Source organism: Carassius auratus, chromosome 42 (genome assembly GCF_003368295.1).
Source record: "Carassius auratus strain Wakin chromosome 42, ASM336829v1, whole genome shotgun sequence".
NCBI lineage: Eukaryota > Metazoa > Chordata > Actinopteri > Cypriniformes > Cyprinidae > Carassius > Carassius auratus.
In genome coordinates, this window is record NC_039284.1 from 4,230,986 (window position 1) to 4,257,831 (window position 26,846).

Sequence of the window (26,846 nt, forward strand, 5' to 3'; positions counted from 1 at the left end):
TAGTGGGGCGAGCTGGGTGCTGCTCCTTAGGGGGCGCCGCCTGGGGGGTAGAAGGGACAGGTTTGCTCTGGTGCTGAGTCGGCGCAGTCCTGGGGCAACTCGGGGCAGAGGTGGAGCGCTTGGGCAGGAAGTGTCGCATGGCTTGGGACACTTCCATGCGCTCCAGAGGTGGCACTCCAGCACAACCAGGTTGGCCATGGATCGTCCGATGGCCTGGGCCATGGCTTTCATGGCACGCAGGGCCAAATCTGTGGTGCTGCGGTGGTCGCGAAAAGCAGGTTCACTAGTGCTAGACTCATCCAGGGAACGGAGAAGCTTTGCCTGGAACACTTGCAATATGGCCATGGTGTGTAGTGCTGAAGCTGCTTGGCCCGCAGAAGTGTAGGCTCTGCTAGCCATGGCAGAGGTCGTCCTGCAGGGCTTGGAAGGAAGGGCTCTCTTGTTTTTCCACCCCACAGCCACGAGGGGACAGAGATGAGCAGCCACGGCCTCGTCCAGGGGCGGCGATTGCTCATAGCCCTTCTCCTGAGAGCCATCTACTGAGCTGAGAGCTGCAGAGGAAGTGCGTAGGCGGGCCGAGTAGGGGGCGCGCCACGACTTTGTCAGCTCATCATGAACCTCAGGGAAGAACGGGGCAGAGGGCTGGCGGGGGGCCTGGCGGTGTCCTGGCAGGTACCACTCAAAAAAAAACTCTTGGAAAAACAAGAGCTCTTAAAAGAGGTGCTTCCAGAAGTCATAGGTCCTCTTCTGACTATTATTAATTCCTCATTGTTATTAGGACATGTCCCCAAAACCTTCAAACTGGCTGTTATTAAGCCTCTCATAAAAAAGCCACAACTTGACCCCAGAGAACTAGTTAATTTTAGACCAATCTCGAATCTCCCTTTTCTGTCCAAGATACTAGAAAAGGTGGTATCCTCACAATTATATTCCTTCTTAGAGAAAAATGGTATATGTGAGGATTTCCAGTCAGGATTTAGACCGTATCATAGTACTGAGACTGCTCTCCTTAGAGTTACAAATGATCTGCTCTTATCATCTGATCGTGGGTGTATCTCTCTATTAGTTTTATTGGATCTTAGTGCTGCGTTTGACACAATTGACCACAACATTCTTTTGCATAGACTTGAACACTTTGTTGGCATCAGTGGAAGTGCATTAGCATGGTTTAAATCGTACTTATATGACCGCCATCAGTTCGTAGCAGTGAATGAAGATATATCATATCGATCACAAGTGCAGTATGGAGTACCTCAAGGCTCAGTTCTAGGGCCGCTACTCTTCACGCTTTATATGTTACCCTTGGGAGATATCATCAGGAAACATGGTGTTAGCTTTCACTGTTATGCTGATGATACGCAGCTCTATATTTCCTCGCAGCCCGGTGAAACACACCAATTTGAAAAACTAATGGAATGCATAGTCGATATAAAAAATTGGATGACGAGTAATTTCTTACTGCTAAATTCAGAAAAAACAGAGGTGTTAATCATAGGGCCTAAAAACTCTACTTGTAATAACCTAGAACACTGTCTAAGACTTGATGGTTGCTCTGTCAATTCTTCGTCATCAGTTAGGAACCTAGGTGTGCTACTTGATCGCAATCTTTCCTTAGAAAGCCACGTTTCTAGCATTTGTAAAACTGCATTTTTCCATCTCAAAAATATATCTAAATTACGGCCTATGCTCTCAATGTCAAATGCAGAAATGTTAATCCATGCATTTATGACTTCAAGGTTAGACTACTGTAATGCTTTATTGGGTGGTTGTTCTGCACGCTTGGTAAACAAACTACAGCTAGTCCAAAATGCAGCAGCAAGAGTTCTTACTAGAACCAGGAAGTATGACCATATTAGCCCGGTCCTGTCCACACTGCACTGGCTCCCTATCAAACATCGTATAGATTTTAAAATATTGCTTATTACTTATAAAGCCCTGAATGGTTTAGCACCTCAGTATTTGAATGAGCTACTTTTACATTATACTCCTCTACGTCCGCTACGTTCTCAAAACTCAGGCAATTTGATAATACCTAGAATATCAAAATCAACTGCGGGCGGCAGATCCTTTTCCTATTTGGCGCCTAAACTCTGGAATAACCTACCTAACATTGTTCGGGAGGCAGACACACTCTTGCAGTTTAAATCTAGATTAAAGACCCATCTCTTTAACCTGGCATACACATAACATACTAATATGCTTTTAATATCCAAATCCGTTAAAGGATTTTTAGGCTGCATTAATTAGGTAAACTGGAACCGGAACACTTCACATAACTCCGTACTTTCTACATCATTAGAAGAATGGCATCTACGCTAATATTTGTCTGTTTCTCTCTTGTTCCGAGGTCACCGTGGCCACCAGATCCAGTCTGTGTCCAGATCAGAGGGTCACTGCAGTCACCCGGATCCAGTACGTATCCAGACCAGATGGTGGATCAGCACCTAGAAAGGACCTCTACTGCCCTGAAAGACAGCGGAGACCAGGACAACTAGAGCCCCAGATACAGATCCCCTGTAAAGACCTTGTCTCAGAGGAGCACCAGGACAAGACCACAGGAAACAGATGATTCTTCTGCACAATCTGACTTTGCTGCAGCCTGGAATTGAACTACTGGTTTCGTCTGGTCAGAGGAGAACTGGCCCCCCAACTGAGCCTGGTTTCTCCCAAGGTTTTTTTCTCCATTCTGTCACTGATGGAGTTTCGGTTCCTTGCCGCTGTCGCCTCTGGCTTGCTTAGTTGGGGTCACTTCATCTACAGCGATATCGTTGACTTGATTGCAAATTAAAACAGACACTATTTCAACTGAACAGAGATGACATCAATGAATTCAATGATGAACTGCCTTTAACTATCATTTTGCATTATTGAGACACTGTTTTCCAAATGAATGTTGTTCAGTGCTTTGGCGCAATGTATTTTGTTTAAAGCACTATATAAATAAAGGTGATTGATTGATTGACTCGTCCAGCCTGCTGCGTGTCGGCTCTTCAGGGAGGGCCCACTCCAGATGGAGTTCCTCAACGGCCTTGGAGAGGATGCGGAGAAGCTCGGCATCCACCCCAGCTCTGGTGTTGATGGGCTCCAGTGACGGCAAGTGGGCGGGGTCAGAATTACCGGCCCAGTCCTCCATTTCAGAAGCCGCGAGTGACATGGAGTCGTCAAGCGGCTCGTCCTCCGATCCGCCAAAAGAGACAAGGTCGCTCGCTTCAGCCGAGGGACGCTGCTCTGGGCGTGAGAAGAGGACAAGGGACGGCTCTCTCATTGGAAAGGGTGAGACTCGCGGGAGGAAAAAGACGGGGGGGCGCGAGCCTCAGCGTGGGGTTTTCCCAGGCAGAAAACACACTCACCATGGCCGTCGTCATCATGCAGAGGGGCTCTGCATGTGCCACAGCTGTGGTGCGTCATGGCCGCCGGCGTTAAAACGGCGTTAGAAACGCTCTTTTAGAGCGGTGAAAACCGCTGGAAAAAGCTCTTTTGTGATCGCCGGATGGCAGCAGGAGATCGCTGAGAAGCGGCCGGAAGCGGGAAGTGGGCGGTGGAGATCGGCGCTAAGAGCGGCTGTCTGCGAGAATGCCGGCGCTGCAGGCGGTCGGCGGTCTCAGCTGGTCCGCTGCAGTGCCTCTTCGACAGCGAGTGCTCGTTCCAGGCGAAGGCCTTCAGCAAAGATCCAGCGAAGTGAAGTCATCGCTGAAGGAGTAAGATCTGATTTCCTCTGGCGATTGCCTGCTTATATAGCCATTCGCCCCGCCCATTCTGGGCTAGAAAGAGTGCGGAAGCGGCTAAAATAAGCAGACTAACAAAAGTGGAGTCTGGAAAACACTCTGACATTGAATGCAGTACAGTTGATGATTCTGACAGTGATGTAGTAGACAGTAACACGGGACGAAGTAGGCATAGAAATTACAACTTTGACAAAATAAAGTCATTTCTGCAAAGGACTAAATATGTGAAAAATGTCCAGGTTGAAGATTTTCTTGCTGACCGCAGAATGTTTATCAACTCAGTGACAGTGCTAATGAGAGGTGAAGGTGGGGAACAGTTTACAGTGCAGGAGATCTATAGATTGAAAAAACTTGTTTCCAAACTGAAATTAGTATTACAAACTGAAGATGGCTTTGAAACCACAGTCTATGTTTTTCTATGTTTTTGTTTGGTTTGTGTTCCCTCATACTATTTTTTATGAGTGTGATGAAGGTGAGCTCTCTCAACCTGAATGGGGCCCGAGATATGCATAAAAGAGCATTACTGTTCGAACTTATCAAACAAAAGAATATTGATGTGATGTTCGTTCAAGAAACGCACAGTGACTGTATTAATGGAATAGATTGGAAAAAAGAATGGGAGGGTGATGTGTTGTTTGCTCACATGAGCTCTACTAAAGGAGGGGTGGCTGTTCTCTTTGCTAAGAGTTTTTTGCCTATCTCATGTGATGTTAAGCATGCAGTTTCTGGCAAATTATTATGCATAAGGGCTCAGTTTGAAAAATTCAAGGCTGTTTTTATTAATGTTTATGCTCCTACAAATGGAAGTGAAAGAGTACTTTTTCTTAAAGATGTTAATACCATTCTGCAGGACTGTAGTTCTGATGTTTTTTTTTGTTTTTGGGAGGCATTTCAATTGTACTGAGAATTATAGACTATATAGAAATCACATTGAACCTCATGCTGCCTCAAGTCGGGTTTAAAATAAATTAATTGAGGCTCACAGTTTGTATGATGTATGGAGAGAGCTAAATAATAATGTAAGACAATACACATGGGTACATAACAGAGAAAACTTTATTTCCTTGGCCAGGTTGGACAGGTTTTATTGTTTAAGGCATCATTTTAATGTTGTGAAAAGCTGTCTTATCACACCTACTGGTTTTTCTGTACATTGTTTAGTATCATGTATATATAGGAAATGTGAAGTCAAAGAGTGCATATTGGCATTTTAACACCTCCCTGTTAAGTGATGTGTATTTTAGAGATGTGTTTATTTCCTCCTGGAATAATTTTAAACTAAGAAAATGTTAAAATTTGCGTGAGTGGTGGGATTATGGAAAGATTGAGGTGAAAGTATTTTGTCAACAGTATACTTTCAGTGTTTCTCGGGACATCACTAAATCAATGAAAAAGCTAGAATCTGAAATTATAGAAGCACTAGGATTAGCAGAGGTGACTGGGGAGGGAAGACATATCGAGACACTTAAAACTAAGACGTTTCTTCTTGCAGATTTGCTCAGCATTAAAGCTCATGGGGCTCTGGTCCGTTCTCGTTTTCAGAACTTAACACAAATGGATGCCCCATCTAAGTTTTTCTTTAGTCTTGAAAAAAAGAATGGCCAGAGTCGTAATATTCAATGTCTACGCTCTGAGAACGGGCAGGAGTTAACACAGACACCTGATATCAGAAAACAAGCTGAATATAGAGAGGATAAGGAGTTATCCGCTGGCTTCTATGAAGGTCTGCCAAATGTCCTGGAGGACTCAAAAGCAGAGCTGGAGAGGCCCCTTTCTACGGAGGAACTTATGAATGCTCTGAAGGGCATGGAGAGCGGAAAAGCTCCAGGGATGGATGGACTCCCTGCTGAATTCTATAAGGAGTTTTGGGCTGTGCTGGGTGAGGACCTGTTGGCAGTCCTAAATGAAAGTTTGTCTGTTGGCTCTTTGCCCTTGAGCTGTAGGAGGGCAGTGATCACATTGATACCAAAAAAAGGTGATTTGCAGGAGATCAAGAACTGGAGACCTGTGAGTTTACTGTGTTCTGATCTTAAAGTTTTTTCTAAGACTTTAGCAAATAGACTGAGAAAGGTGATGGGGCAGGTCATTCATTTTGACCAGACGTATTGCGTGCCGGGCAGGTCAATTATTGATAATGTTAGTCTCATACGAGACATTTTAAGTGTTTCGAGTCTTTTAGGGGTAAATTTAGGTTTTATATCTATTGATCAACAGAAAGCATTTGATAGAGTGGAGCACCAGTATTTATGGGATATCCTAGAAGCATTTGGTTTTAGTTCTGATATTATTGGTATGATAAAAGTGCTATACCAAGACACTGAAAGTTTACTGAAGATCAAGGGTGGTTTGAGCGCCCCTTTTAAAGTTAGTAGGGGGATCAGACAGGGTTGTGCACTGTCTGGCATGCTTTACTCATTAGTCGTTGAACCAATGCTAAATAGACTAAGAACCACGATTAATGGTTTAATATTGCATAACGATGTTCAGCATCAAATTTCTGCTTATGCTGATGATGTTATGGTCATGGTAAATGGACAAGAATACATTAATAAGTTGGTTTCGGTTATTAGTGATTTTGGAATAATTTCAGCTGCCAAAGTTAATTGGGAGAAGAGTGAAGCATTGGCTGTTGGGAAGTGGGAGGGAGGGATACCAAAATTACCCAGTGGGATGATCTGGAAGAAAGATGGTTTTAAATATCTAGGTGTGTATCTTGGGGATTTAAATACCAAACAAAAAAATTGGGAAGGCGTTTTTGAAAAGATAGAAGGAAAATTAAAAAAGTGGAAATGGCTTCATTCACAATTGTCTTTTAGAGGGAGGGTTTTAATTGTCAATAACTTGGTTGCTTCAACACTATGGCATAAATTATCTTGTGTGGATCCACCTGTTGGATTGCTGTCCCGATTGCAGACAATCTTAGTGAATTTTTTTTGGGACAGTTTGCACTGGGTTCCTCAGAGTGTGCTCTTTCTTCCTAAAGAAGAGGGAGGACAAGGGCTAGTCCACTTACCAAGCAGGCATGCTACTTTTCGTCTACAGTTCATCCAGAAATTCCTGACTGGACCTGTGGAACTGGTGTGGCGGAAGGTGGCAAAAATAATTTTGCACACAGTAGATGGACTTGGACTGGATGCTGCCCTGTTTTTAATGGATGTGAAGCAATTACGACTGGCTGGACTGTCTCAATTTTACAGTGGACTTTTCAAAGTGTGGGGACTGTTCAATGTGTGCAGGATGGAGGAGACCAATTCTTTGTACTGGTTATTACAAGAACCTCTTATTAAAGGAGCTTGTATGGACATTGCGAGTGGGAATGTGCAGAGACTTTGTGCTACCAAATCTGTGACTTTGAGACACATAATTGATGTGGCTGGACCCGAGCTGAGTGATATAAATGCAGTGGCAAGCTTATTGGGTCAGAAATCAGCTCGTCACACATCGGTCAAAGTGGAAATGTGGCAAACAAAGTTAACAAAAGAGGAATTGTCTATGATAAAGAATTTTAAAATTGGAAGAACAACTTTTGATGCAAGGGACCCTTTTCCAAAGCTTGGGATCACACCAGAACTATAGGAATTATCTGGTCCTTTGCTGGATCTTAACGGACTACAAAACTTAGAACTGAATGAAGTAGGAGGGAAAATATAATATATTTTTTTCTCTCACGAACTTAATTTATTTTTTAGCTTGTTTAAAAATAAATAAATAAAGAAAACATGCAGCAAATGAAAAAGGATTAATCTGTTAAATGTGTTACGCTGGGTTAACAGTAATTATAAGTATTACTTCAGAGCAGAGCCTGCATGGGCCTAATCTATAGGCTATATATATATATATATATATATATATATATATATATATATATATATATATATATATATATATACATATATATATATATATATATATTTATTTTATTTTATTTTTTTTTTCATTCCATCTGAAAATGACTTCGTTCTTCGCATTCACTTCACGCGCTCTGGCGCAGATCCCCGTATCGTGTTGCTCAGCTGTGAACGATTTAAAATGTTTGATATAAAGGTTTCTGTCCCAGGAGTTTTTCATGTAAAAAAAAAAAATCGAATTATATTATTAACACAAGTTAATTTAGGCCATTTAACATGCACTGTGACATTTTACCCTTTTTTACTTATAAACTCCTTGATATTTTAAAGTTAGTTTAATAGTATTTAAATTCAAGTTTAAAAATAGGTTTTAACTGCTAAATACCAACAACCATACTGCATGTGAATAAATAAAATTCATACTTTTTATAACATTTCATTATTCATAAAATGCATAACATTTCTGGTGTTTGTATTTGTACTTCAATATAATGAGCTCCGAATAGCCCTAGACTGGTTCTCTCTCTCTCTCTCTCTCTCTCTCTCTCTCTCTCTCTCTATTTAACAGCATTAGCTCAATAAAATACTCTTTCTTCAGGTAGAATGAATTTTTTCCTGCTTGCTAAATTTTGGGCTCGTGTTCCATAAGTTGTATTCGCCTCAATCTGATTCAGTAAAGTCAAACCGCAGACAGTGAAGCCTCGGAGACCCGCGCGCTGAGGTGGGAACAGAGGATTCCGCTTGGTCTTCCACGATCACAAATAATAATGATTTTCGTAAAATAATGATTAATTATTAATTTATGATTTATTATTATCATTATGGTCTTGTGAAAATAATAATATGGGCTGCGAGAATATAATGAATACAAAGAGTGCTGCTGAGTGCAGGCATGTTTCAGCCCAGTAACACACCGTTCCTCAGAGCCAAAACACATAGACAGTAAAAGAAATAGACACAGCGACCCCATTGGAACTCAATTGAGACAATTGAAGCCCATTTTTAGCGTTTTTTAGCACTTCCGTTTCTGACGCGCAGACTCAAACGAAGCTTGACGACGTCAGCAACCTGTCTGACAGATGTAAATCTTCTAAGTGGCTGTGTGTGCAAACTGCCATCGTTAATCTTGCAGAGACGGCGAGCTTGAGCGGGGAGTTCTTTGTCGTGAGTGAGCAGGAGTAAGTATTCTGATTGATTATTTTGTATAGTATTTTAAAATGTAACGCCAGTACGCCATATTAAGTTAATTGCCTGCGAGCTTCTCCTCCTGTCTGTACTGTAATGTGACAGAGAGTCGCGTGGTTATGACGCAATCATTAGCCTATTTTTTACAAAAACTGTTTATGCGGGGCCATAATGTAACATAGAAGGTAATGGAGCCCTTTATACATTGTCGTGTATCTTTAGAAATAAATAATGGACAAATGGAGTCTTTAAACGCCTCAGATGTAAAGTTATTAGCTGTCAAAGTGACGCTAAAATGAATGGGAGTCAATGGGAATGCTAACGCAAGTGAAGTTCTGCTAAAAGATGGCAGCCCCCACCCGACTTCAATTTCCGGTCGACTTCCTTGCCACCTGCCAAAACACAGACCAAATTCTGTTCAGCTGGAGGGGGTTGGGTTTTTGGGGTTAGTTATATGTGGCTTGTTGGGGTCGAGATAAAGGTGTGAATTGCTCTTTCATATGGACAGGCTTTCAAAGTTGCTGAACCGGTTTATATAGGATTGTTTTGGTTAAGACAAAAAAAAATTGTTGAATGTTGAATATTAATGCGCCCTGTCATTAATGCGAATTAATAATTTTTGCACAAATACTTGCATATGAATATTAATTCACATTTTGCATTATAACGAAAATTATTTTTTACATGCAATTTTCCAAAATTAAACCAAACAAGATTTGTAATGAAGATAAAATAAATAAGAATAAAAGCTGCACATCTACCATCACACATGCAGTGCAAATCTTGACAGAGACACGCCGCTGAGCAAAGCATGAGCTGAGTGGTGTGAATCTGACTGGAGCCTCCATCACGAGTACAAATCATGTCAACAGCCCGAAATATAAGTGCATAAGAAATTAATCGACAAAAATGTACAGGTTTTTTTTTCCTCACAAACAAAATTTGCACAGCTGATGGGCTAATATTAACATAAAATTTACAATAATAAAAAAAAAAAAATAATAAAAAATAATAATAAAATAAAATAAAGGTCTTTCCAGCATTAAGGTAATAGGCATGTTGTTTTATTAAAGGAAAAAATATATTTATATTGAAAATATAAATTAAAATATAGGCATAATATATGAAAATATTGACATTTTGCATATTAATCCATGTAGTCAACCACCCTAAAATAGGCTACCACTTTTAATGCTCCTATGCAAAGTTAACCACAATTTCTTTTGAATAATATAATGCATAATTAATATAATATAAATAATACTGCAAACCTTTTAAATGTGTCAAATCTAAAATATGGTTTAATACCATGTAGATTAGAGAAAATATAATCGCAGGTTCAGGCAAAGGCGTGACATTTATCCTGCTTGAATTCGTTCTAAGAAATGCACATAACTTCATAAGTACCAAACTTTCGTCTGTGGATATTAAATATATTAAGTATTTTAACTACAGTGTTTTTCTTTCATTTTCCCTGACTGAAGCCATAAAATCTAACACATCAGCGAGTCAAAACTGACATCTATTTGCGAAAATGTGCTTTGATGCGTTTGTTTGATAACTTGTGGTTAAAGCGCCACTCAGCGGTCAAAGGATGCAAATGCACTTTATACCACCGCCGCCGCGGTACGTGTGGTGGTAAAAAGGGCCTTTTGGATGTATACTTAGTGTACCTCTGTTTCTTGGTTTTCTAAAGCATGCACCTGTGGTCCTAACTGTATCAGACCCATGGCTATACTGTCTTGCAATCCTAGTAGTGGTCTGAGTGGGTTTCCGCACGCCGTCACTTTCAATCCCGCAAATTATGCGGTCACGGATTAGCTCGTCATTTAAAGTTCTAAAGTCGCATTTTTTTGTGAGTAACTTCAAGGTGGAAACATACGACTGAATGGACTCACCAGGTTTTTGATTAGTCGTGTTGAAGACGTGTCTGTCCATTATAATGTTCTTTGTAGGCAAGCAGAGTTTTGCAAACTATTTCAGTAATACTTCGGGATCTTCTCTGTCCTCTCCCTCTGCAAACGTGAAAGCCACGGATTTCTCCACCACGTCGGGGCCCGCTAAATTCAGCAGAGTGTACGCCTGCACCTTTTCCGAAATATATGCACCATTCTTTTTTGAATTTGCTCCAGTTGTCAGCAATGTGCTCGTCGAAGATATGAGCGGATCAATACGGCGGAGACATTGTGCCATGTTCGACCCATTCTGACATCATGTAGATTTGTCAACAACTGACACAATGCAGACTGGATTTAACCGAACGTGCTCCACATTTTATTTTGCTTACACTCCTGCAACCCTGCACCCTGGTCCGCCCCGACCACACCCACCATGTAGCATTTATCAACTATGATATAACATTTATCAACACTACACAGAGCACACAGCAGCCCGGGCAAGCATGGCTACCAACTCTGAATCCAATTTAGCAGAAGCAAACACCACATAAGCAGTAAACTAAGCGTCATCTTTATATCCAGTGCATAATAACCCTCTCTTCAATGCAACGATCGAAATCTGAACCTCATCTAAAACAACAAGCGACGTGATGGATTGCTGTGACAACCCACAATGTCAGCTGATGGCTACATGGCACACAACATGCTGAAGAGCAAGAGGTCCGCAGGGATTTTGCGGCTGGAAGACTCTCGCTGTGATCGTCAGTCTCCCAAGGTGTTGGGCAGACCTGCAGTTGTGCTTTTACAAACAGCAGCAGCTGGGCAACATGAAAGGGGACTCACCCATTACAGAAAAGGAGAGTCACGACCAGCATGTCAACGTGGTCATGTTCACCATGAACATAAACCTCCCATGAACACAGTCTCAGCATGCTTAAGCCCAGGCATGATCGTGGCCGTCAGATGAGGACAGGAACAACCACATCTAGAAATGCACAGAGAGGCATCTTCAAAAAGATGCTCGCTGTCTGCTAGCTCTTTTAAAGAAAAAGCTCTTTTAGCGCTGAAGCACCCAGGTGAATGGTCGCTGAATGGCATGCAGGACTGTTGGAGCCTGCAACATGCACAATGCAGAGAAAAGCTCTTTCAGTAGTGACCACTTTTGACGTGCCATCACACCAATACTCTCTAGAGAGCTTTCACCTGGTTTATTGCTTACTAACTTGAACAATGACTGCAAAGCAGAATCATGAGAAACACTCGGCTCCAAAGTGAAAACTGAATTTGCTGATATTGCATGCATTCTCCTTATACAGCCAGCAGCCATATCACCCTGTAGCCCAAGACCGGTTTCCCATTGAAGCTAAGCAGGGCTGAGCCTGGTCAGTACCTGGATGGGAGACCTCCTGAGAAAACTAGGTTGCTGCTGGAAGAGGTGCTAGTGAGGCCAGCAGGGGGTGCTCACCCTGTGGTCTGTGTGGGTCCTAGTGCCCCAGTGTAGTGATGGGGACACTATACTGTCAACAAGCACCGTCCTTCGGATGAGACGTTAAACCGAGGTCCTGACTCTCTGTGGTCATTAAAAATCCCAGGATGTCTTTCGAAAAGAGTAGAGGTGTGACCTCGGCATCCTGGCTAAATTCGCCCATTGGCCTCTGACCATCATGGCCTCCTAACAATCCCCATATCTGCTGATTGGCTTCATCACTCTGTCTCCTCTCCACCAGTAAGCTGGTGTGTGGTGGGCGTTCTGGCGCAATATGGCTGCCGTCGCATCATCCAGGTGGATGCTGCACACTGGTGGTGGATGAGGAGATACCCCCTGACTATGTAAGCGCTTTGAGTGTCTAGAAAAGCGCTATATAAATGTAAGGAATTATTATTATTATTATTATTATTAATTATCATAATACAGGTCCTTCTAAAAAATTAGCATATTGTGATAAAAGTTCATTATTTTCCATAATGTAATGATAAAAATGTAACTTTCATATATTTTAGATTCATTGCACACCAACTAAAATATTTCAGGTCTTTTATTGTTTTAATACTGATGATTTTGGCATACAGCTCATGAAAACCCAAAATTCCTATCTCAAAAAATTAGCATATCATGAAAAGGTTCTCTAAAGGAGCTATTAACCTAATCATCTGAATCAACTAATTAACTCTAAACACCTGCAAAATATTCCTGAGGCTTTTAAAAACTCCCAGCCTGGTTCATTACTCAAAACTGCAATCATGGGTAAGACTGCCGACCTGTTTGATGTAGGTGCTAGTAAGAACTAATGGCCTGGTTTCCAGGGGCGGAGTGGCAATCGGGACCAGCCGGTTGATGAATTTTCATGATCGGCCCATTATAAATTATTCATTACGGCCGTTAGAGTAGCGGGAGCGGGAGCGCGGCGGCCGGTGTAGCAGTTGATTCTGTTCCCCTCGTAATGTCCGTTTCCCTTTACGCAAACATACTACAATTCTTGCGTAGTTGCCGAGTTCCTATACGTACGATCAGAACTAGCGTGCGTAAGTAGCGTGACTGGATGTACGGCAAGTCAAATAGTTCAAAATACCGTCCTAAATCTTAAACTTGAAAATAAAATTAAGACGAGAGGTTTTTCAAGTTGAAATGTAAAAACATAAGGCAAAAATAACGGAACAACTGAAAGATGAATAATAAAAAAAAGAACATAAACGGGAGTGTGAGAATCATTTTACTATGCTGCAGTGTAGCAAGAAATTTGTCCCTTTTTGCTTTCTTTACATCCAGGTGTGTTTGGTGTATTGGCATGCGGTAATGTTGACAAATCGAATTTAGGCTACTTTGGGAAAATGTTTGATTAACTATATGGTAGGGTTTATTACACGGACCTGTCAACCAGAGGGGAAACAGACATTCCGAGGGGAACAGAATCGACTGCTACACCGGCACTTTATTTCTCAGTCATAGTTACCCCCCCTGCACACTCATCTCATCGGTTATCCAATGAACCGATTGCAGGTCAAGTCTGTTTACAGAAATGTAGGGAGATAATGAGCGCCCCCTGCCCCTTCGTCTAATGGCATGACCCAAAAATGGCACACACAGGACTAGAGAGAGAGAGAGAGAGAGAGAGAAAGCGCGCAAATTATAGAAAAAAAAAATACAGTCAGGAAGGATTAGCGTGGTTGCAAAACATTTAACGATACCCCCATGGAAGGCAAGAAGAGAAAGGACAAAGGAGGGTCCGAAAAGGCCAGAATGAAGAAGAAGCGAACGCTGGAGGAGAATGCATCAAAGTGCTCAAAAATTATGGATTTATTCCGAAATCAGGCGTCAACAGGTGAATTGACAGAAAAAACAGTGGCGCCGCTCAAGCATTAACGTACGTTATTGCTAGCCGCCCGTGAACTACCACAAGCTAGTAAATGTTGGTAGCCTAATAATAATGACTAATTTAATTAGTGGTAGGTAAACAGTGGTGTGTGTATTATATATATTCATACTATAATGACGTCGCCAACGGCAATTAATAATCAGTAACACTTTATAATAAAAGTTCAGTTGTAAGTAATTTATAAGTGGTTAGTTTATGATAAACTATATAATTTACAAAAACATTCATAAATGATTAGCAAGTGATATGCTCACATTTTATGTATGTTTTGAAAATTCCGTTACAAGTCAGCGGGGGTGTGAACGCCTCTCACGTGACATTAATTGTCAAGGTAGCAATTTCACTGGATCTAAACAAATCAGTCTAACCATAGACCATGTGACCAGTACCGGTGGCTTTCTTAATATAGTTAAAATAATTTTGCAAGGGTTATGACTTTAGTAGTATATATTTTTTAGCATTTTATTTTTGACCACCGAGGGCCGGTGGTTTACGAAATTTCCCGGTAGATTTTTTGGTCCCACTCCGCCCCTGCTGGTTTCACACACGGGGCTTAGACTAAGCCAGGATCATAGGTAAGCAATCATGGGTAAGACTGCGGACCTGACTGCTGTCCAGAAGGCCATCTTTGCCCCACTCAAGCGAAAGGGTAAGACACAGAAAGAAAGGAAATGACATGCAAATTTTGCATGTCATTCGGAAATCAAGGTGCCAGAGTCTGGAGGAAGACTGGGGAGAAGGAAATGCCAAAATGCCTGAAGTCCAGTGTCAAGTACCCACAGTCACTGATGGTCTGGGGTGCCATGTCAGCTGCTGGTGTTGGTCCACTGTGTTTTATCAAGGGCAGGGTCAATGTAGCTAGTTATCAGGAGATTTTTGCTTCCATCTGCTGAAAAGCTTTATGGAGATGAAGATTTCGTTTTTCAGCACAACCTGGCACCTGCTCACAGTGCCAAAACCACTGGTAAATGGTTTACTGACCATGGTATTACGGTGCTCAATTGGCCTGCCAACTCTCCTGACCTGAACCCCATAGAGAATCTGTGGGATATTGTGAAGAGAAAGTTGAGAGACGCAAGACCCAACACCCTGGATGAGCTTAAGGCCGCTATCAAAGCATCCTGGGCCTCCATAACACCTCAGCAGTGCCACAAGCTGATTGCCTCCATGCCACGCCGCATTGAAGCAGTCATTTCTGCAAAAGGATTCCCGACCAAGTATTAAGTGCATAACTGAACATAATTATTTGAAGGTTGACTTTTTTTGTATTAAAAAAACTGGTCGGATGAAATATGCTAATTTTTTTAGATAGGAATTTTGGGTTTTCATGAGCTGTATGCCAAAATCATCAGTATTAAAACAATAAAAGACCTGAAATATTTCCTTTGGTGTGCAATGAATCTAAAATATATGAAAGTTTAATTTTTATCATTACATTATGGAAAATAATGAACTTTTATCACAATATGCAAATTTTTTGAGGACCTGTATACCTGTGCTGCGGGACGGGATGTGTGATGCAAAGCTTGCACTCCAAAATTCATTGGCTTGTTTTGTTAAAGGGTTAGTTCACCTGAGAATGAAAATTTGCTTCGAGGGTGAGTAGAAGGTGAATTTTCATTCTCGGGTGAACTAACCCTTCATCGAACGTGACTGACTGAAAGAGAACCAACAGTTTACTATTGTCCTCCTATATTATTGGCACATTTTTTTTCCCTGTTTAACACTGTAAAGCTGTTTTGACACAAAATCTGTTTTGTATAAAGCGCTATATAAATAAAGGGAATATTAATAAAGGCAACTTAACCTGATAACTTGATTTTAATTTTTAAAAGTTAACAGATGTTAAAAAACAGGATAGGAGAATGCAGTGGGCTCCATTTGTGTTTATTTATTTTTTTATTTAGTCTCTCTGGTCCTCTTTGTTTTGTTAGACACTTTCTTCCTGCATATCATTCATCTCTGACACTATGAATGTAGTTGTTTTTTATTTAGTTTATTTTTTTATGTGTACTTTTTTCTGTTTATTTCTGTTATGTATTTATATCAGTTATCTCCTTTACAGTGAAATGGTTTGGTGAAAGTTTGTAACTGTCAATAATGGTGACGCTATTAGCAAGCAAAAAAAAAGAGCAATTATCTGCACTTTTGGTCATCATCTGGTTTTTTAAAAAACAACCAATGATCTGGGCCGATTATATCCTGTCAATCAAAAAGGGGCCAGAAAAACATGTCAGACAGGAACTTTCATGAAGGAAATATATATATATATATATATATATATATATATATATTATATATATTTAAAAAATATATATTTAATTGTGGGAGTGTGCATAGGAGTAGGGGTGCAGCCCTAAAAAGGACATCCTAGCAGTAAGGACCTCAATCTTATGTCTCATCTTAAGGATAGTGCTTTTTAGTGTCCTTATCATTATACTGGGGCATTAACACCCACACAGACCACACTACCACCATAGGTTGAACATAAAGTGTGTGCTTAATTCTAGAGTCCAAATTTGGCTACAAAAAGAGACTGAAGAGACTACTTACTGACTCTGATCCTGATCTGGTTAACTTGGTCACCAAGTGTTTTGGCTTCAACAAACCTGCAAAATGAAATGGTGTGAAAATCATTGTACATTTGTGGTCAACATTTCACATACACTTTGCAGAATCAGCAGAATCAGCAGAATGTTCAACGTAGTAACAAAATGACATTTCACATAGACAGTCGGTTCCTTGGGGGGGGGGGGGGATTTGTGGTGGCAAGGGGTGCCCACTTTGACTTCATGAGAGTGGTATAACTTTAGGAGAGTGGTATATTTAATGTACATGTGCAAATGTAAAAAAAGTATTTTATTTACTACATCTCTTGGATCACTCAGTAAAATTAAGCACTGAGCACATATGCTATTGTTTATAAATCCCTATATGTGTGTAACAAGGTATGCCAAGAGAAAAAAAATGCTCAGTTGTTGCTTTGCATAAGCTCAGGAGGCATATGAATGATTCTCATATAGGTTTCATTTTATTATCAACAGCATTTCAGATGTTTCTCCTATAATTCCTAAAGTAGACAAAAATTTGACATTATAAATATTTGAGACAAAATAATTTGAAACTGAAAATTTAGTGGGAGAAACATAGAATATATTTTTTTATTATCTTGCTGCAATGTCCATTATAGAAATATTTTATTGCTCATTGGTTGCTCTTTCTGAGCTCTTAGTTGTGATTCTCATGTATATCTAATTTTAGTATTCATAGTGGCTCAGATTTCTTGATTACATTGGGGTTTTTCACTTGTAACACCAATGAGCGGATGGTAGTCAACCATCTGTTCCATATTAATGAATCCTGACTCTTTAACACATTCTACACTCAAAGACCAGAACGTGAGTTAAAGAAAAACAAGGACCTTTGTTTTACGACATCTTCCAACATAACTCACCACCCTGGGCACCGCCACGGCGGTAACATCCTGGCGTGGATGAGAGTTATAACGCCTTGGAGACTATCCAGAGATACAATATCGAACTTCAAAGGAAAGAAAAACACCCGCCCTTTTCACTCACGGCGCGACCACACATTCCACAGAACAGACGCACACACATTCACAAACAGGTACAAGCATTTTTGGCTAGCCCATGGACCTTTTTCCTATAAAACTACCTCTAAATGTATTTTAATGTCTCGATGTCATAATGTGGCATAGTGGAATATACGAATGTTACTGCATGTTTAATTCAAACTTTATATGCATGTAGTTAGGAACAACTCCGTATCTCTGTATACTTGATTGGTAAAATCATAGTTCTTGGTGTCTGTATAATCGTAAAAACACGACTGTAACGAATCTTGATAGCAAATTACAAAAAGATGCATTGTTTCAGAGGAACGATCTTGCTTAATTTTGTCATCGCCATAAATTAGACCAGTGGGCGGAGATCAGCAAACAAAGAAGATTTTTCCCACCTCAGTTTCTTACACTTCATTGGCTCATACGGAAAGATAGGTGTAAACCTAAGTTTATGTAAAAGCTTGGGGAAACCTGTGTTCTTGGCATTCCACCAGAGAGAACAGAGGGTTTCCAGTTTCGCAACCAGACTTCAAGAATTTCTTCGTTTGTTCTTCTTTACTTTTCGTTTCATTTTAGTTTTTCTTTATTGTCTTCTGATATTTGACTTCGTTCAATTGTCTTCACGAGCCAAACGAACTTAAGTCTAATCATCTTTTGGCAAAGTTTACATTCGCATTAACCATCGAGCTCATGCATCATCTGCTCTGAAAAGGACAACACTGAAGCCGCACCGACGGACAATTTGAACACAGCTACACACAAGAGCCAGATCAAAGCAAGTACTTTCTTATATCGCAACTAAAATTGCTGTTTAATGTTGTCTAGACTATTCCATGTTTGTGAAATTATTCAATGACTTAATAAAGTTAACTGTTTGAAATTGTCACGCTGAGATTGGTCTTCACTTTCACTTTCTCTCTCTCTCTATCTCTCTCATTTGTCTCTCTATCTCATTACTATTCTTGTTAGTTTACCTTGTTTAAATTGTATTTTCGTTTTGGTATATACTCATATTTACTCCGTGTGAATTGTAGTTATGTACTCTTTAGTCTGTTTTTATTAAATCCTATAATTTGCTTATATTGAATTGTTTCATTGCTCATTGAGATCGGAAGTCCCCGAATCGTGTGATCTAAGCTACGAGCTTTGTTTTATATGAATTACTTTCAGTAATCTTAGTAGTACAGACAAAGAAAATATAGTTTTTTTCCTGATCAGAAGATTAATATTTCATGGAGTTTGTAAGAAGGGTATTTTTATTGAATTCTGAAAAGGAAGTCTAGCTTCCAGTTCGCGGGACGAATAGATTGTCTAGATTAACTTAAATTAATTCTAGTAAAGGTTACCTTTAAATGATTCAATATTCCCTCTTTGGGTAATTTAATATCTGTAAGCAATAAGCGGTTATATTCATAGACTCATGAATATTCACTTCATTTGAGTTAATTATTCCCCAGAAAGTGATTGTTGCTATATCACCTTCAGTGGTCAGTAATTGTATAGGAGGACAGTAAGAGTAGACACAGGAAATGAAGGAAGAGTTAAGAAGGGAGCATGAGCAGGAAAGCCATTTTAAATGGGAAAACTCATGCCGGCTGAGGTGCAGTTCTGCCTCAGGATACTAAGGTGTGATTCTCTTATACAGTATGTCTCATTTAGGTGTCAGCTTTGTCTTAAGATGTCTTCAATTTTCAAACTATTATTTACAGTAGGTATAGAAAATAATCAACTTCCTTTAAATAATGTAACTTTGCAGCATGAAAAGAAGATGGACACTGTCTTATACAGCTGTATTTACTCAAAGCAGCTTCTAACATCCTGGTCTACTGAGTGGTTTGAGTGAGTGAATTGTGACTGTAGCTCCATGAAGCTTTGATTTTCTGTTGGAAACTATATCTTTCTGTTGCTTTCAGTTGTTTAAAATGCAAGAATATACTTATGATATTATCTAACATACTAATTTTGTATTATTACTAATTATGTTAATTTGTGCAGTGCATTAGCATTCCTGTTACTCGCACCTACCATTTCTTTTCTCTCTCTTGCTTTTTCCCTTCTCTCTTGCTCCATTTCTTTTCTCTACCACTCCATTTTTCATGCATTTATCAAACAACTGAGGTAAGTCGGAATCAATCAACAATCCCGATTGCCACATATATAGTGTAGCTTTCTCTGTCAGTGGCGAGGCATTTAAATGTGATAAATACAGCAAAATAGTTAAGCTGACAGAGAAGATTTCAGAACTAGAGCCATGCAAAGACGCTTTCATTGAGGCTAGTAAGAACGTGAGGGCCTTAGATACAGCTTTGGATGAAACTAGTTTAGCGAGAACCATAAATTGCTTGGCTTCGGTTGCAGAGCCCCTGCAGCAGGGCAGTTGGTTGACTGTAATGTGGCATAGTTGCAGGACAAAACACCGCTCTTACATTGCAATCTAAACATTAAACATCCATTCAGTGACACTCCCATTGAGAAACCTGTTAAAAGAGCCCTAGTTTTTGGTATGAAAATAGATACACCATCCACCATAGTCCATTGTTTATCAGGAGCCAGAGTACCTGACATCTTTGTAAATTTAAGAGTGATGTCAATACTAAATGTAAATTCAGTAATATTGTTATTTACATTGGCTCTAAAGATGTTCGACTTCATCAGTCGGAGATCACTAAAAATAATATTAAAGAGGTGTTTGAATTACTACGATGTACTAGTATGAATTACGGGAAATATAAATTCAGACTCTGTACTATGTTCTGGTGGCCTCCCTGCTTACCGCAGTGACGAGATAGCAGACTGTAGTAACTCAATGGCTGGATGGAGTGGTGTGCATTGAAATAATATAAGTTTCATAGACAATCGGATGAGTTTTTGGGGCAAGTCAAGTTTTGTCACCTTTATTTGTATAGCGTTTAATATAATACTGGTTATACAAAACCATGTTTCTAGCATTTTTACATTTAAAAATATCTTAATTATGACCTATGCTCTCAATGTCAAAAGCAGAAATGTTAATTCATGCATTCATGACCTCAAGGTTAGATTATTGTAATGCTGGCTCTGCGTGCCAAAAAAAAGAAGCTCCAGCTTGTCCAAAATGCAGCAGCTAGAGTTCTTACTATAACCAGGAAGAATGACCACATATTCCTGGTTCTGTCAACCCTGGCTCCCTATTGAACAATGATTCCGAGGTCACCGTGGCCACCAGATCCAGTCTGTGTCCAGATCAGAGGGTCACTGCAGTCACCCGGATCCAGTACGTATCCAGACCAGATGGTGGATCAGCACCTAGAAAGGACCTCTACTGCCCTGAAAGACAGCGGAGACCAGGACAACTAGAGCCCCAGATACAGATCCCCTGTAAAGACCTTTTCTCAGAGGAGCACCAGGACAAGACCACAGGAAACAGATGATTCTTCTGCACAATCTGACTTTGCTGCAGCCTGGAATTGAACTACTGGTTTCGTCTGGTCAGAGGAGAACTGGCCCCCCAACTGAGCCTGGTTTCTCCCAAGGTTTTTTTTCTCCATTCTGTCACCGATGGAGTTTCGGTTCCTTGCCGCTGTCACCTCTGGCTTGCTTAGTTGGGGTCACTTCATCTACAGCGATATCATTGACTTGATTGCAAATAAAAACAGACACTATTTCAACTGAACAGAGATGACATAACTGAATTCAATGATGAACTGCCTTTAACTATCATTTTGCATTATTGAGACACTGTTTTCCAAATGAATGTTGTTCAGTGCTTTGGCGCAATGTATTTTGTTTAAAGCACTATATAAATAAAGGTGATTGATTGATTGAATACATTTTAACATTTTGCTAATTATTTAAAAAGCCCTGAATGGTTTAGCTCCTCAACACTTGAGAGAGCTCATATCGCATTATAGTCCTTCATATCCACTGCAATCTCAAAACACTGGCCATTTGATAATACCTAGAATATTAAAATCAATTGGGGTGGGCCTTTTACTATTTAGCTCCTAAACTCTGGAACAATGTACCTAGTGTTGTTCAGGAGGCAGACACACTCTGTCAATTTAAATCTAGATTAAAGACTAATTTCTTTAACCTGGCATACACATAATAAACTAAAAACATAGAACTTCTATAATTCAAATCTGTTAAAAGATTGTTAAGCCACATTAATTAGGTAAACTGTAACGTTGGAGATACTGGAGAGTTTTATGGCCCTTTGTTTGAAAGCATGGTCATTTTAATATGGAACTCTACTGAGTGTTAATGCAAAATTACTAAAGATTTGTCGAACACTAATGTATTGCTTATGTACCAACATATAATATACATATAGGTAAGATTACATGAATGAGTGGTTCTATCATAAGCATGCATAACAGTACAAAATACAATACAAAAAGACAATATACAAGAAGAGTAACGACATACACAATGATCTGAAGTATATGTGAGTTCATTCAAGGTTTTCCTATAAATTAATTAGAGAAGAGTCATTTTTTTATGGCCATTATGTGTATGTTTTAGATAGACTTGAATAAGAGTTGCTTTGCCCACATTCCCTTGAGCCATAAAACTAGTGTTATCAGTTTGTCTTTGGTTGCTATAGAACCAGAAGACTGTTCTGCCTTGTTGAGGTGTTAGTTGCATTTGGGGGAAGGGTCCATAGACCTTCATAGTCTGCACTTTAGTTACGTGAAGGGAGCGTAAGGGATTGTAAAATTTGACATGTGTTATTAAGGATATAACACATTCTACTAGAGTCAATAATTTGAGAGTAAACAGAATCAAATCAAACGTAACAATTTATTGCTAATCAGGTAAAATGTATTATATTACATAGTCAATTCAGAAATAATCAATACAAGATATAAAATTTGCATAGATAAATCAGTAATACTTTATAATAACTGCATTATGCAATGTTTAACAGATCATTAGTTAATATATATTCAAATAGCTATAAAAAAAGAGATAATGTGATAATTAATGATTACTAATGTCTTAATAAACCTTATCTTATGATTAACAGATCATTATTTAATGTAAATTGAAATGATCGTAAATGTCAGTAAACTTCAATTCATATGATCATCCATTTTAAAAATTGTCAAATGATTTTGACAGATTGTTTACAATGATTAAAAGTTTAATTAATTTATCATGAATAAATCTTTAATTTATCTTTATTTATAATGTCTGACGGATCATTATTTAATGCTTACAAATGTAATTTAACCTTAAATTCATATGATCAGGCTGATTTAAAAAATCTACAAATAACTTCAACAGAAATTCTACAATAAAAATAATTATACAATAATTCATATTTTTGTAAATGTTTAAAAACAATAACTAATAATTAGCACCTTTATGAACAGTAATTTTGATGCCAAAATGTGTAAAGGGTGGTTAGTAAAGTTTGACAAAATGCTTGCTACAGACATAACATTGTATTTTGGGTGTTTTATTAGCTCAACACTTCTTATATTAGTATTCTATTGTTTATCATTAAACAGAATGCTCCTTCAATCATACTGATGTATGAAAAAACTGGGGAAAAAAAACAAAAATCAAAAAAGTTTAATTTGAACTGACTGAACCATGTTCCCTCATAGTAATCAAACTGACCCTGTACATTGTTGATCCCTTAACAAACCCTTAATCCAACGCATACCACCATCTGTCCAGGAAAAATGTTGTACATTAACAAAAGCTTATAATCATTGTATAACATCTGCTGAAATCTTTTGAATTTCCAAGATGAATGATCATATGAATAAGAAGTTTAATGACATTTTTAAGCATTTTAATTTACATTAAATGGTAAATATTAGGGGTAACACTTTATAATAAAGTGTTTATAGAAACCTGAGATACTGTGCTTGTTAATGTTTACTAATGTGCTTGTTAATGTTTTAACAAGCACATTATCTCATGTTTCTTTGCTATTTGAATATGTATTAACTAACGATCCATTAAGCATCACATAATGTTTATGGACTAATGATGGACACCTACGTAGTTCCGATTCCTGTCTGCATGTTGCAGAGTGGTTTGTGATTGTAGCTTAGTTTTCTGGTGAATATTACTTTCACTATCTGTTCTAATAAAGTAATAAAATATAAAATATAAACTTAATTCCCACTATATATCTGATATTATATATCAAACTAATTTAAATAATCTGACCATTCGTTTTAAATTTGAAATCACGAGTGCAGCACGAGCTTGACATTCACGTTATCTATTACAGTTTTCTTTTTTGCCCTTTTTTCCTTTTGGCTAGTTTCTTTTCTCTCTCATGAAGTTTTTTTCACGAGCCCATCAAACAAAAGTGGTAAGTCAGAATCATTCTTCAATCACAGTGAGTAATGTCTACTTCTTCTGGTATTGTTGTTTGCACCACTTGCCACATGTACAGTTTAGCTATCTCTATCGGCAACGAGGGATTCACATGTGATAAATGCAGGAAAATAGTTAGGCTGACAAAGAAGGTTTCAGAATTAGAGACACGCATCCAAACTTATTATTGAGGACAGTAAGAATAAGAAGGCTGTAGATTTAGATGTGACTAGCCCAGGGCGTCCTGTTCATTGTTTGGTTCAGACTACAGAGACTCTGTAGCAAGGAAACTGGGTGACAGTGAGCCGGAATAGTTACAGGTCAAAACACCGCTCTTCATTTCCATTCCAAACAACAGGTTCTCCCCAGAAACCTGATGAAAGTGCCCTAGTTATTGGCTATTCTATTGTATGGATTGTGAAAATAGAGACACCAGCCACCATAATCCACTGTTTACAGCTGAACTTCCAGAGCCTCGTCACATCCTGTCTGTTGCACCCAGCAATGTTCTCTCAGCCTGTTGTATTGCTGTCAAGGAGACTGTTAGTGCTGTGGAACCTCCAGAGGTGGCGACCACTGCTGCAGAATCTTCAGAGGTGTCAGTAGTATCCATCCATGAACTCTCGCCGTGTCCAGTCATGGCTATGGAAGCCACCTATGAAATTATTGCCTGTCCTGTGATGGCCACGAAGGCCATTCACCAACTCACTGTCTGTCTAGTCACGGCCACAGAGGCCATCCATGAACTTACTGCCTGACCTGTCACAACTATGGAGGCTTTTTAGGAACTCCCTAACCACCTCATCATGGCCACGGAGGCCTCCATTAACCTGTTCATGTTCTCTGTTTCAGTCCTATCTGACCAGACTTGCTCTCCTGTGCCATCGACTCCACTGTGGTGGTCCTTTGCTCCATCCTGGTGGGCTTCTGTTTGTCTGCTTAGGTGGTCCTCTGCTCCACCCTGGTGGGCTTCTGTCTCATCTGCTCGGCTGTGGTGGTCCTCTCCTCTGCCCTGGTGGGCTTCTGTCTCGTCTGCTTGGCTGTGGTGGTCCTCTGCTCCGCCCTGGTGGGCTTCTGTCCTATCTGCTTCACCCTGGTGGGCTTCTGTCTCGTCTGCTCAGCTGTGGTGGTCCTCTGTTCCGCCATGGTGAGCTTCTGTCCCATCTGCTCCGCCCTGGTGGGCTTCTATCTCGTCTGCTCGGATGTGGTGGTCCTCTGCACCGCCCTGATGGGTTCCAGCTCCATCTGCTCTGCCCTGGTGAGTTCCAGCTCCACCTGCTCTGCCCTGGTGTGTTCCAGCTCCACCTACTCTGCCCTGGTGGGCTCCAGCTCATCCCCTGGTGGGTCCCAGCTCCCCAGCCACTCCACTTCCACACGGACCTGGCCCTCCGTACCTCCCCCTGTCCCGCCTCCACTCCACCGCCCTCCTTAAATGTTTAGAGTATCTGGAAGCCACTCCTTGGGGGAGGAGCTATATCATGATCATCAGCTGGAGTGCCCATGAACTTCAGTAGAGGGCACTTCACTCAGGACCCATTTCCAACTCATTTCGTAGAATCCCGTGCTTAGGGCTAAACAATACCAGGTGTTCCCCATTACCACTCCCCTGCATATACTGTGTTTGGACTCGATATGATGGCAAAGTCTTGTTTAGTTCTGTCTGCCATTTCCAAGCATTTTCCCTGTGTTTGTACCTTCCGTGTTTGACTTCGGATTGTGTATACAGACTTTGATTCTCTGCCACCTGCCCCGACCTTTGCCTGGTACTGTTTCTGATTTGGGATGTCCCCTGCATACCTGACGCTTTTATCTGATCATTGCCTGTTTGACTACTCTGTAAATAAAGTACTGCACATGGATCTGTACGTCTCTGACTCCCCATTACAAGATTGAATACTGTCACAATGAATTGATGTTGATGGTGTTGAAATCATGCAGCCAAGCGATGATATCAAATATTATTATTTATTCTTGTGTGAACTTCATATAGCTAAAACAGTAAATTCTACTCCTTGTTACAAGTATAGTAGAACCATCACTTTTACAGCAAAAGAATGCTTTGTAAGAAATCTCCTTGATTTATCTAAATTATTAAGCACATCCAAACATTCAGAACAACTAGATGAGGTAACAGAAACTATGGACTCTCTCTTTTCTAACATTTTAGATACGGTTGCTTCTTTTACACTTAAGGAACATTAAGGAAAACAGTCTCACATCGTGGTATAACGAGCACACTCGCACCCTAAATAGAGCAGCCTGGAAAATGGAGCACAGCTGGAGGAAAACAAAACTAAAGGTATTTCTTATTGCTTGGCGGGAAAGTACCCGATCATACACAAAAGCATTAATAACTGCTAGATCTGATAACTTAAATTCTTTTTCAGAGAAAAAAAAAAACATAACCTCAGGTATTTATTCAATACACTGGCTAAATTAATGAAAATAAAGCATCAACAGGTGTTGACATTTCTAAACAGCACAGTAATAATGACTTTACTTTCCTTTCAAGATCGATACTATTGGAGATAAAATTGTGACCATGCAGCTGTCAGCTACAGTATCTCATCAGACTGTGCACTATAGATCCCCTGAAGAACAGTCCCACTCATTCTCTACTTTAGGACAGGAAGAATTGTATAAACATGTTTTACATGTTGATTTTAATCATTTAAATCAACAACATATATGTTATACCCTATTCCATCTAAGCTCCTAAAAGAGGTGCTTCCAGAAGTCATAGATCCTCTATTATTAATTTGTTATTGTCATTAGGATATGTCCCCAAAACCTTCAAACTGGCTGTTATTAAGTCTCTCATCAAAAAACACAACTAGACCCCAAAGAACTAGTTAATTACAGATCGATCTTCCTTTCTTGAAAATACTTGAAATACTGGAAATGGCTGTATC

General features: G+C 39.8%; 1 protein-coding gene across 2 annotated transcripts in view; it reads right to left on the bottom strand.

Annotated features, from left to right (window-relative positions):
- Positions 1-26,846, bottom strand: part of kif6 (kinesin family member 6) — a 304,965-nt gene that overhangs the window by 65,520 nt on the left and 212,599 nt on the right. For both annotated transcript variants that reach the window (XM_026229369.1, XM_026229368.1), the window contains exon 15: positions 16,584-16,639. In XM_026229369.1, coding sequence (XP_026085154.1) covers positions 16,584-16,639 — 56 coding nt within the window. The remainder of the gene's footprint in view (positions 1-16,583; positions 16,640-26,846) is intronic.